This window comes from Doryrhamphus excisus, chromosome 1 (genome assembly GCF_030265055.1).
Source record: "Doryrhamphus excisus isolate RoL2022-K1 chromosome 1, RoL_Dexc_1.0, whole genome shotgun sequence".
In the NCBI taxonomy this organism is placed as follows: Eukaryota; Metazoa; Chordata; class Actinopteri; order Syngnathiformes; family Syngnathidae; genus Doryrhamphus; species Doryrhamphus excisus.
The window spans coordinates 20,592,501-20,606,333 of NC_080466.1; the positions used below are offsets into that span (position 1 = coordinate 20,592,501).

Sequence of the window (13,833 nt, forward strand, 5' to 3'; positions counted from 1 at the left end):
CAATTTGAACAGTGGAACCTTTTTTTTTACTGGTTCCATTTACCCCAAGACAATATTCATGGGATATATCTCTCCAGTATTAACTGTGATGAATGAAAAAAAAAATCATTTTTTTTCTTGAGGAAAATCCATCGTTTCATGAAAAAAAAAATCTGTTGTTTTTTTTGTATTCATGAAAAAAAAAGTTTTTTTTCAAAACCACATGGAACTATTTTACCCAGTAAAACCAGTAACCCAAAACCAGTAAAAACAAAAGGTTCCACTGTTCAAATTGAAATCAAATTCACTGATCTGGAAGGTATGGCTATTTTAATGTATTTATGAAAAAAAAATCTGTTTTTTTTGTATTTATGAAATTTATTTATTATATTTATTTTTATTTTACATTTATTTTTTTCAAAAATACATTAAAATTTGAACAGTGGAACCTTTTTTACTGGTTCCATTTACCACAAAACAATAAAATAAGATAAAATAATAAATAAATAATATATTAATATATTATAAATATATTAATAATATATAATATAAAAATATATATATAAATCTATAATATCAAATAATATATTAAATAATATATATAAACAAATCTGTAGGTTTTTGTATTTATGAAAAAAAACATTGTTTTTTCATAAATACAAAAAAATCAAATTCACTGATCTGGAAGGTATTTTTGAAAAAAAATAAATTTAAAATAAAAATAAATATAATAAATACATTTCATAAATACAAAAAAACAGATTTTTTTTCATAAATACATTAAAATGGCCATACCTTCCAGATCAGTGAATTTGATTTCAATTTGAACAGTGGAACCTTTTTTTTTTTTTTTTTTTACTGGTTTTGGGTTACTGGTTTTACTGGGTAAAATAGTTCAATTTTAATGTATTTATGAAACAAATGCTTTTTTTCATAAATACAAAAAAAACACAGATTTTTTTTTTCATAAATACATTAAAATTACCATACCTTCCAGATGAGTGAATTTGATTTCAATTTGAACAGTGGAACCTTTTTTTTTTTTAACTGGTTTTGAGTTACTGGTTTTTACTGGGTAAAATGGTTCCATTTTAATGTACTTAAGAAAAAAAAAAACGAATAAAATAGCCATACCTTCCAGATCAGTGAATTTGATTTCAATTTGAACAGTGGAACCTTTTTTTTTTTTTTAACTGGTTTTGAGTTACTGGTTTTTACTGGGTAAAATGGTTCCATTTTAATGTACTTAAGAAAAAAAAACGATTTTTTTTTCATAAATACAAAAAAAACACAGATTTTTTTTCATAAATACATTAACATTTCCATACCTTCCAGATCAGTGAATTTGATTTCAATTTCAATAGTGGAACTTTTTTTTTTTATTGGTTCCATTTACCCCAAGACAATATTCATGGGATATATCCCTCCAGTGTTAACTGTGATGAATGATAATTAGTATGACTGCATACAATTAAAGCCGGAAAGTTAAGTCGGCTAAGTAAAGGTCAGCAATCACAAAGCAATACATCCAGCACATAACGTCTGTCTTCAAACATGATGCTCGTCTGGGGAAGCCACAATACTCTTATCTCTGAACTTCCTCAGACACTCTCTCAACATCCTCACTACAATCAGAATGTCAAATATCCATAACAACTAGGCCAACTGTGGTTTTGTTATCTTATTAAAAAGAAAAAAAAATTCATACCCTGTTGGAACAAAAGTGGAATGGAGCATCAGTTACCATGGCAATGCATTTTTGTGAGAATTGGCCAAGATTCCCTGCTATCATAATGCAGTGCAAAACTATGTGTGGTTTCAAACTTTACAAGGAACCTGCAAATTTGGTTTACCTAAAAAGTAAACAGGTAAATCAGGTAAAATTAACATTGCGGAAGATTAGACAAGTAAGAATGCCTGTTGGGCACATGTTAAGGGTACCTTTTTATCCCTTGTTTATCATTTAATTGGTTCAATTATAATAAATGGAAATTATTTGTAGTTGTGGCATATAAAACGTGTTTATGATCGTATAAATACAGCTTTTAACATGTCTAGAGCTCTCTAAACATGAACCAGTATTCATATACAGTACATGTACAGTACGTACGTACATGTACTGATGCAAGTGGTAGCTGTGTTGTACCAATGTGACGACGCCCACGTCCCCCCTGCTTGTTACCACTTGTATGACATTTAAGACTTCAATAGCAAGCCCCAGTCTCTACTTTCATAAACACTAAGCGACACGGGAATGTCTTCTCATGGCCCAACTGTACCAGAAATCTATCTATCTCCCGTTAATTTGGAACTGCCATCCTCTGATCATTTCCAGAAAGGCTAATTAATCAAATCCATCATGTTATGGGAGTCAGTGGACTGAATAAAAGCCTGCTAATTCTGTCACTTTCCCAGCTGATGCTCATTGTTGTTTTTAATCCGCCCTAAGAAGCATGTGAAGCCGCGGAAAAAAGAAATGTGCAACAGAGTGAGAGTAAGAGAAGACAAAGATGAAGGGAACATTCATATGCAAATGAGCCACTTGTCCATCAGACAGATATGTAAGTGGAGTCATCATCTCCCCATTATAATATACTGTACACTAACTCATATAGCAGCACTACGTTATTCAGATGAATGCATTTGTTCTTATGTCGGTTGTAGACTAGAGCTATATCCTCATCATTTGAATGATGCACTATGATGTTACATAAAACCACACAGCAGCACCTCTTCCCACCACGTGCATATCTAATTAGGACCAGCTGGTCTGCTCTTGCAATGTATGTGGAACCCAAGCGAAGAAGTGCAAACAGTTTTGTAGCACTGAATGCGACGTAGAACTTTAACATTAGTGACTGGATGAGATTTGAAAATTCATGTTATGTTAAAAGTGAGCCCCCATAAAACTAAAACCATGCTGCTTGGTAACAGCAGAAAGGACACACACCAGCAAATACAAATAGATGGTGTAGACATTGAAAGGGTGAAGGAAAATAAATTTCTGGGGATCCCAATAGATGAAAATATGAGCTGGAAACCTCATATTACAAATATACAACATAAGGTGGCCAGAAATATTTCAATATTTGTACTCAGGAATCAGAAATCACTCCACACTCTTTATTGCTCTCTGGTTCTACCATATCTTACTTATTGTGTGGAAATATGGGCTAATAACTATAAAAGCAATCTTCACTCGCTAAATGTACTGCAAAAAAGGTCAGTAAGGATAATTCATAATGCCGCCTACAGAGAACATACTAACTCCTTATTTCTAAAATCACAAATACTTAAACTTGCTGATGTAGTTCATCTTCAAACAGCTAAAATAATGCATAAGGCTAAAAATAACCAATTACCTAAAAATGTCATCCAATACTTCTCTACAAGAGAGGAGAAATATGATCTCAGGGAAGAACTACATTTGAAACACTTATATGCTAGGACTACGTTATGCTAGCCATAGCATTTCAGTATGTGGAATCAAACTATGGAATGGATTGAGTAAGGACCTCAAACAATGCACAACAATGAGCCAATTCAAGAAACAATACAAGCGGTTGATGTTTGCTAAATACAAGGATGAAGAGTCTTGAACCAGTCATGATGTGCTATATATATCACTATATTGACACTTACTATGGTACACATTATGGCATTGTATGGTCATCACCTCGTACTTTGGTACGTGACAAATATTTTAAAAAAAAACTTGGAAAAAAAACTTAAACTATATTAGGAAAGCAGGAAGTGAACAAATGTAACAGTTACTGATTGTAAAAGTACCAGATGGAGGGGTAGGATTTAATAAGCTTTGCTTCTTCCTACTCCTTTTGGACATGTGGAACTGTGAACTGATTATGGGATGCACTCAATTGTAATCTGATGCATGTTCAAATGAAATAAAACCATTACCATTACCATTACCATCATTCGGTGTCAAACATCCACACTCACCTCAACGAGGAGAAAGCAGGGTACAATATAGGTGCTGGTCTTCTGCTGGCCTCTGTCCTCAAGAAGTTTCATCTCCCGCCTCTGGGCCACCAGCCGTGTGTCAATCATCTGGAAGGGTCATTGGTAAGCTTCAGTTCATTTCGTTTGTTCCGTGTGAGTGCTCTAATGGGTACTTGGGGATGCACAATGAGGGAATACTTCAAGTTCAAACAAAGGAATAAAACACAAATTGGCAAAATTTGTGAGTTAAACTTTTCATTCATTCATTTTCTACTGCTTATCCTCACGAGGGTCGCGGGTGTGCTGGAGCCTATCCCAGCTGTCTTCGGGCGAGAGGCGGGGTACACCCTGGACTGGTGGCCAGCCAATCACAGGGCACATATAGACAAACAACCATTCACACTCACATTCATACCTATGGACAATTTGGAGTCACCAATTAACCTAGCATGTTTTTGGAATGTGGGAGGAAACTGGAGTACCTGGAGAAAACTAACGCATGCACGGGGAGAACATGCAAACTCCACACAGAGATGGCCGATGGTGGAATTGAACTCGGGTCTCCTAGCTGTGAGGTCTGCGCGCTAACCACTCAGCCACCATGCAGCCTTTGTGAGTTAAACTTGATAAAAAATCTTAATTCACCCCGGATAAATGTATTTATTCATGACTCTCACTCACAAAAGCAGTCTCAGACAATTTGGAGTCGTGTGGTTATGATAGGCTATATCAGGGGTCACAGAGTCAATCGCAGAAGAGGCCAAAACTCACGAACCAAACAGAAAGCAAGCTGAATGAAACCGAAACTCAGTCTTAGCACACACAGAATATGAATAACAGGACTTGAAAAACAACTTGCCAAAGCCTCATTTATTGCATAAAAATGTACCTGCGGGATATAAAATGTAATTGTGTAACAGCCTTAGCTGTTTTGAATGATACGCTGTCGGTTGATGTCATGTCAGATGTAAGAGGTTGCTGACACAAGTTGCATTTCACTTTCTGGAGCCATCTTTAACCTTTTCAAAATACTTCCACACTTTGGATGACTTTTAGTAGCCATTATGAGCCAATGAGTCCGTCAATATTGACCTTCTTTCCAGCAGTGTTGCCAACTTGGCGACTTTGTTGCTAAAGCTGGCGATATTCCAAACACTCCCAGCGACATATTTTCTCAAAAGCGACCAGCCACAAATCTAGCTACTTTTTCTGGTGTCGATAGAGAGTTTTCTGGTGTTCGAGGACGTAAAAGTGAAAACACGTACTGATCGCAGGTTGTCTTCTCATTGAGCAACAATACGTGCTCTCACAAGCAATCAGTGCGCTGTCAGCTGCCGTGGCACACTGAGAGCATAGTGGAGAGCTAGGCAACACATTTTAGAGAATGGGATCTAAAACACAAATCTTAAACTTCATTCCGTGTCGTGCAAGTTAATAATTTTTTTTATATTCAGTTCACACAGTATAAATTAGAATAGTTCAAATATATAATATTTCACCATTTAGATATTGAACTAGTTCAAAGACTGACCTTGTGATTAAAATAAAACACAATCCAATAAATCACATCCATCACTGTCTAAAACTGTTCACCGTTTACAATAATGTATTGTCCTAGTGCAATTGAAAAACAATATTAAATATAAAGTGGTTTTCTTTATTTATGCTTTTTAGCCTATGATGAATGCGTGTTTATTTCGTCACACCCTGTAAACAAAAGCCACAACAAATTATAGTGTGGTTTCATGCGATGAAATCAATTAGTAAACACGGAGCTACATATCTGGAAGTCCTCAGGAGAACTTGGGAGTGTAACCAATCAAAGCGAGGAGGCGTAGCTAGAGGAGTGCTGTGGGCGGAGTAAATTAACTAAAGAATATAAGACAATGCTGACAATAAGACAACCTGTTTTTCAAGACCCATTTTTTTGAAAATAATACATTTTCATTCATTCATTTTCTACTGCTTTTCCTCACGAGGGTCGCGGGGGTGCTGGAGCCTATCCCAGCTGTCTTTGGGCGAGAGACGGGGTACACCCTGGACTGGTCGCCAGCCAATCACAGGGCACATATAGACAAACAACCATTCACACTCACATTCATACCTATGGACAATTTGGATTGAACCCCGGTCTCCTAGCTGTGAGGTTTGCTCGCTAACCACTCGCCATGCAGCCGTGCCATTCATTCATTTTCTACCGCTTTTTCCTCACGATGGGATGCTGGAGCCTATCCCAGCTGTCTTCAGGCGAGAGGCAGGGTACACCAACACCCTTTGAGACAGTTTCTCCAGGTCATTGGTGTGTGTGTGAGTGACAGGAAGAAAAGCTCCGATTCACTTGTGGAGTAGTCGTTTGGTACCATCTTCTGGTTTCTCAAGACCTTAAATATATGAGAATCTGTCATTTTCATACTTTTTTTCTAGGGCAGAAATTAAAGGTGCAATGATTAATCACTTAATTGATGATTAATTCAGTATCCGATTATTCATTCATTCATTTTCTACCGCTTTTCCTCACGAGGGTCGCAGGGGTTGCTGGAGCCTATCCCAGATGTCTTCAGGCGAGATGCAGGCTACACCCTGGACTGGTCGCCAGCCAATCACAGGGCACATATAGACAAACAACCATTCACACTCACATTCATACCTATGGACAATTTGGAGTCACCAACTAACCTAGCATGTTTTTGGAATGTGGGAGGAAACCGGAGTACCCGGAGAAAACCCACGCATGCACGAGGAGAACATGCAAACTCCACACAGAGATAGCCGAGGGTGGAATTAAACTCGGGTCTCCTAGCTGTGAGGCCTGCGTGCTAACCACTAAAATACATTTTAGGACTGACTTCAGGCTTAAGAGGGAAGTGGTTCGGTGCCACCTGTTGGCTTTCATGTATACATCTCTCAAATCCGAATATACGTATGTAATATACTTTAAATATTCCTTATACCCAAATGAAATAGGGATGTTGTACAGTACAGCTCTACACGTTGCAAAAAAACAACTACCCTTTTTGCTTGATTTAGCACCCGCTCTATTGTCCAAGTATATCTTATGAAGCGTCTGCTAAGTGTATTTTTATGTAGACCCACTCTGACAGTACCATTCAGTACATGCCCATGCAGTGATTCCCACTAAGAGAAAATCCCTCTTCATGTCACACAAAACACACACCCAGGTAGGCAGGTAGGTTAGACAATCAAAAGAATATTTCAGGACAAAGTGAGATAGAAAGAGGAGAAGAATACTGAAAGCATAGAAGTGATGATCAAAAACAAAAGCCTGATGGAAAAAGATAAGAGAGAGACAAAGCCATGATGTAGATATTCACAGAAGAAGAAGAAGAGAGGGTGAAAGCTAGCAGACTCAGCAGTCGAAAATAATAATAGGGAGTTAAAATGATAAAAGTTGATTGGTAAACTACTCCAATTCTAAAAGGAACCTAAAAGGAGAACTGCACTTTTTAGGGAATTTTAGCCATCATTCACAATCCTTATGAATCTCAAAGTTGGTCTTGTTTTTTTTTTTTATCTGAGAACTATTTTGAAGTTACCAGCTCAACAAGGAGCACACGTCTTGTGCTGAAAGATACAGCTATTCCATCAGTAGGCATCTCAATGAGCGCGTACATTTATATTACAATTAAGGATCGACTGATACATCGGCCGGCCGATATATCGAGCCGATATTTGCGTTTTTTTCCTTGTATCGGTATCGGCCGATACTCACGGGTTTGCCGATGTATTTTTCCACCGCTGCGCTGCGGAGAAAATTTAAACGCTGACAGAAATGTTTTGCACATGGTTGAATATTTATTCCTTTCAAAGTTGATAATGCCGTTTAAATGTGTGTTTAAGAAAGCTGAATCCTACTGTGTTCAGTGTTTACATTTCAATAAATATTTGTTTAAACATGAGACCTGGAATATTTATCATTATCACATACTACAGTATTAATTGGCCCTGTACCCTAGAAACCGCCCATGAATGATACGGGAAAAGGCCGAAATGATACTGTGTCAAAGCCCAGGGCAGTGATACTGATAAAATATAGAGTTTAACCATGTCCAGTATCAGCCCCCGTAGCTGTCCACTCAGAGCGCGCTGCTCTGGTATCGTGCCCGTAAAACAACCAATCAGAGAACAGCACACGAGTGCTTAGTGCAGGGATGGGCAAACTTTTTGACTCGCGGGCCGCATTAATTTAACAGAATTGACGGGGGGGATTATGTAGTATTTTACACGTAACAGTCCATTTTTACACCTATATTTTTACACATATTTTACATGTAAATCATTTATTTGATGTAAAGTGTGTTATAAATGTATTATTATTATTATTTTTATTTTTATTAGAATTATTATTATTATTAGTTATAGTAATGTTATATTATTATTATTTTGTTAATAATAATAATATTACTACCATTATTATATTAATATTATTAACAACAATATTCATATGATAGTAGTATTATTATCATTATTGACAACAACATTATTATTATTATTATTTGTATTACTATTATTGTGCTTGTGCTCCTTTTTCCAGGAGTATTTTGTAATATTACTACCATTATTATATTAATATTATTAACAACAATATTAATATAATAGTAGTATTATTATCATTATTGACATTATTATTATTATTATTATTATTATTATTATTATTATTATTATTATTATTATTATTATTATTATTATTATTATTATTATTATTATTATTATTATTATTATTATTATTATTGTGCTTGTGTTCCTTTTTCCAGGAGCATTTTGTAAACAACAGACCACATCAAATAAGGAAATTGATAAAGCAGCTACCTCAACCATCAAAAAGTTGGCTCAAGCCACGATGCCAGGTTGTATGTTGAGTTTAAATGAAATACTTTGGAAAAAACAGGCGGGCCATATTGAAACACTTGGCGGGTCGGATGTGGCCCCCGGGCCGTAGTTTGCCCACCCCTGGCTTAGTGCCTAGTGCTTCTCCAGTCACCAAAAAACCCCAACTTGATTAATGGAACTTTAATTGTCAGACATTGATAAGATAAGACTGTTGATCAAATATTATTGTTGAAATATTTTTGCAATTATTGTGTTTACACTGTTTAGATATAATACATGTAATAAACTGAACATTTTCTGGAAACAAAATGGTCTTTTGATTAAATAGTACGTGATAATAAGCTCATGATTAAATGGTATGTGATAATAAGATCAGTGCCAGTATGAGCTGACACTTGGGGGCATGATACCTGGCCTGATACCAGACAAACCATGTGATAACCTATAATGGTCATTTTTTCATGCAAATTGAGGGATCAAAAGCAGTATCGGCCACAAATATCGGCCCAAGCAAAATCGGCCATCGGCTAAGGGTGATGGAAAAAAATCGGTATCGGCCCCAAAAAAAACATATCGGTCGATCCCTAAATACAATATACATACAAGTATACTATTCCATTCTCGGCACATTGATACATATTATGCTAGTTTTGTCAACAACAAAAGCGGCGACATGGGATGGCTGTGTCTTCCAGCACAAGACGTGTACTCCAGTCCTCAGGTAAAAACATGCTGACGGCAAATGATCATCTCGTTGAGTCTTTGTAGAGAAAGTGCTAGGTATCCACTCTTCTGTCTGTGAATGACGCTAGCGATTAGCCATCTGTCGTGTTAGTCGTGACATAAAAAAATTTCATGTTAGCTGCTATATAATAATAATAATATTGCTGTAGTTTGGTTAATATACAAGTCAGGTATGTAAATGGAACAGTGTTGGCGTTTTTTTGAGGTTGATTTTGTGAGGGGTTTAGCGTCCACATTTCCCTATGACGCCGGTTGCTAGCTAGCTTATATTAACTTGTTTTCTCGAACTAGAAAAGGGAAAAAATATGTGTTCATGTTTCACATAATGGTTGTGAATGAAGTGGAACAAAAGAATGGAGAGGCAGTAAAAAGTCGAAGGCCACTTTGGGACAAAAAAGCTTTTAAAGTTCAAATGTGATCAGATACTACAACACTCGTATTGCTAACATCACAGAGCTGCAAAATTATATTTTTATCAAAAGCCCAGAAGGGACAGTTTTTATTTTAGTATTCCGTTATTTGATGTAGTTGAACACCAGATGGTTACGGTCTCACATGCTTATCTTCATGATGACAACTGCAAAGCTATTGCCACCTTGTCGCCCGTGCCCCGATCAATGGTTGTTACTGTTGAGAAGGCAGGTTTACAAAGCACAGAGAACCTGAACGCTAGAGATAGGTGGGAATGAATGTTGCCAATTTAAATACCCGCTTGTATTTTACTTTGCTAGTTTCTCTCAGTCCGTTCGTCTTTTCAGTGTACAGTTTATCACCCTGTGTATTTTATTTATGTAGATTTATCTCGTCTTGTCAAGTTACCTATCCCCCGTCCCCCGCAAATTGATAGCTTTGTGCTTTTACGCTTCTTTTCCATTGCGTAACCACCATTCTACTCGGCATCGTCTACCTGTGGATAAAATGTGTTTACTTACTAACAACCCTGACAGTCATTCGCCTCCATTGTCGGAAAACCGAAGCGAGTACAGTCGCCCCGCGTTACATTGCGAATATCGCTCTATCAAACTATCGTATTTTGTCAAAAATGTATTCATGAATAAATGATTGCCCGTTATTCCGTCAGGAACTGGTCCGTTTTTGGCTGTTTATTTCGTCCTTCGCCCTCATTTAGTTTCAAACTCATTCTTAAGTTTATAATAAATAATTCAGATGCTAACTAGTTAGCTCGATATTTTGCTCTGCTTTGTGAGATCCCATAGTCTCCGCATAAGCGGGGCGCAATGTGATATAAACAAACCTAGCAGTACAGTGGGAATGTACAGTATGTCTATGGATGACAGATTCATGTCAGGCTGGCATGAACATATCAATTAAATGACAAACGTCATAGTGAGGCTAATGTTGATCGATTTTATTAATCGATCCATGTTATTTTCAAGATACTACTACAATCATAAGGAACCTTTTCAATGCTAAGTGAGTTATTATGCCTTATTATTGCTTGCCCATGTCTACTATATTTGGTAATACGAGTCTAAAGGTGGCGGCACGGCGGTCGAGTGGTTAGCGCGTAGACCTCACAGCTAGGAACCAGGGTTCAATTCCACCCTCGGCAATCTCTGTGTGGAGTTTGCATGTTCTCCCCGTGCATGTGTGGGTTTTCTCCGGTTACTCCGGTTTCCTCCCACATTCCAAAAACATGCTAGGTTAATTGGCGACTCCAAATTGTCCATAGGTATGAATGTGAGTGTGAATGGTTGTTTGTCTATATGTGCCCTGTGATTGGCTGGCCACCAGTCCAGGGTGTACCACGCCTCTCGCCCAAAGACAGCTGGGATAGGCTCCAGCACCCCCGCGACCCTCGTGAGGAAAAAGCGGTAGAAAATGAATGAGTATAAAGGTGACTATAGGGGTGTTATTTCTTGTTTTTACGGCTTTTGTAATGTTAAAAAAAATCTTTGAAAAGTCATGAACAGGTTTTTTATGGTATAACTAGAAAAACATTCAATTTATTAATATTGAATCCTACTTTGCGGAAATTCCCTTATAGTGGTCGATTCTGGAACCAATTAACCATGATAGACGAGGGACGTCTATAGAACTGAGTCAAGCTCTTGTGTTTTGTCAAATCTTTTTTGAACAAGTTGTAGTTGGTTCTACTAAGATATATTTTCGATGTGTAACCCATCTGGTCCAACCAGCCCTACCTTGGCATCCGTTACTTCTTCTTTCTCTTTTGGCTTTTCCCTTCAGAGGTCGCCACAGCAAATCAATCTCCTCCATCCAACCCTGTCTTCAGCATCTGTCTATAACACCAACTACCCTCATGTCCTCCTTCACTACATCAACTACTGCCTCCTACCTGGCAGCTCTAAACACAGCATCCTTCTACCAATATATTCACTATCTCTCCTCTGGACATGTCCCAACCATCTCAGTCTGGCCTCTCTGACTTTATCTCCAAGGCCTCTAACACGTAATGTCCCTCTGATATTCTCGTTCCTGATCCTATCCATCCTGGTCAATCCCAATGTGAACCTCAGCTTACTAATCTCTGCTCCCTCCAGATCTGCTTCCTATCTTTTCCTCAGTGGCACTGTCTCAAGACCAGGGGTGGGCAAAGTTTTTGACTCGCGGGCCGCATTGATATAACAAAATTTCCGGGGGGGGGGGCAGACTATATATTTTACACGTAACAGTGCACCTGGTATTATTGTATCTGTAAAAATGTCATGCAATCTGCTATTATTACTTATTATTTTATATTTATATTTAAATATTTTAAAAATAATAAAATATTATAATAATTAAAATAAAATTAAAATAAGAATTATTATATTATTATTATGTAAAATATGCAAATATAACAATATTATTATACATAATTAATATAATAATTAGCATTAATATAATAAATATAATAATCATAATAGTTATAATAATAATATAATAATTATTATTTTAATTTTTATTATTATTATGTGCTTGTGTCTCTTTTTTCAGGAGCACTTTGTAAACAACAGACCATGTCAAACAACGAAATTGATACAACCATCAAAAGGTTGGCTCAGGCCATGATGCCAGGTTGTATGTTGAGTTTAAATTAAATACTTTTGAAAGATTGGGCGGGCCGGATGTGGCCCCCGGGCCGTAGTTTGCCCACCCCTGCTCTAGACCAAAACAACATGGCTGGTCTCACCACAGTTTTGTATAACTTTCCTTTCATTTTAACTGAAACTCTGAAACAACGTTGGCATCTGTTACACTCCCCCCAAACCGCACTCTCATCCGGGTCACCAATGTGACATTTTACGGTAGTGCTTGTACAGCAAGTGGATGGCCTCATTCGGTAAATGTGAGGTAAAATACTTAATTCTGAAGCTGGTCTAAGAAGACCTAAGCAGAACCAATTGAATCAAGGCTGTTTCAAAATGGGATGTAAAGAATGATGCACTCACCGATGCCGTCACATTTCACATTTGAAATATTAAAATCTGTTGGTCCCGGCAGAGAACCAACCGCTCAGGAATCAAATCAATTTTTGATGGGTTCAGAACCTCTAAATGGTTTGTAATTTGATGTGTGAACCAGAACAAAGCTTGTTTCCTGCTGTTTGAAAAGAGGTCACAAAAGACTTCCAGCCTCCACCTTCAGCTGTGTAATGTGACTTAGAAGTATGCACTGTGCATACAAATATACTGTACACATACACTTCAAACAATAGTGATGGGGTTAATTATTCATGCTGGTGATCTTATACTTTACATGGCCCTCTTTCCGTTGTATTGCAGTCTTCCTCGTGGGAGATGCAAATTCACTATGCTTGTATTCACTACGAGCTGAGTCTCAACTCATTAAATTTCTTAATGAATTTAACAGCATTCTATAAACCTACGAGGTAAGAGCTTGCATTGATAATACGGGAAGATTTACAACAATGAAATAAATGCACATTGCAATTCAACCAGCCGTAACTCCCCGATCTAATGACAGTACCGTATTGATGTCTTATAGAATCTGTGTCAGACGCCGTGTCCCAATTACTTATCCGGTCCATCATAAAATAGAAGCCTCCTTTTTCTCACCAGTCATCTGTAATTATCTTGACTATATCTTCTGACACCATCATGGCAACTGTAAAGCTGAAGTTTACAAGCCTACAGTGCAGTTCAGCAAGCTTCAGAGCATAAACTCTGCAAGTGTATGTTGCTGTTTCTCTTGCTATTGTGACACTAATTTCTAAAGAAGGACCAGACTCAACATACATACAAATTTATGTTTAAAAAATACATAAAAAATTGGCATATTTCAGATATAGTTGCAAATGGTGATTATTCATGATGA

At 37.1% G+C, this 13,833-nt stretch overlaps 1 protein-coding gene across 2 annotated transcripts in view; it reads right to left on the reverse strand.

Annotated features, from left to right (window-relative positions):
• Positions 1-13,833, reverse strand: part of LOC131141404 (phospholipid phosphatase-related protein type 5-like) — a 67,391-nt gene that overhangs the window by 52,596 nt on the left and 962 nt on the right. For both annotated transcript variants that reach the window (XM_058091595.1, XM_058091596.1), the window contains exon 2: positions 3,940-4,047. In XM_058091595.1, coding sequence (XP_057947578.1) covers positions 3,940-4,047 — 108 coding nt within the window. The remainder of the gene's footprint in view (positions 1-3,939; positions 4,048-13,833) is intronic.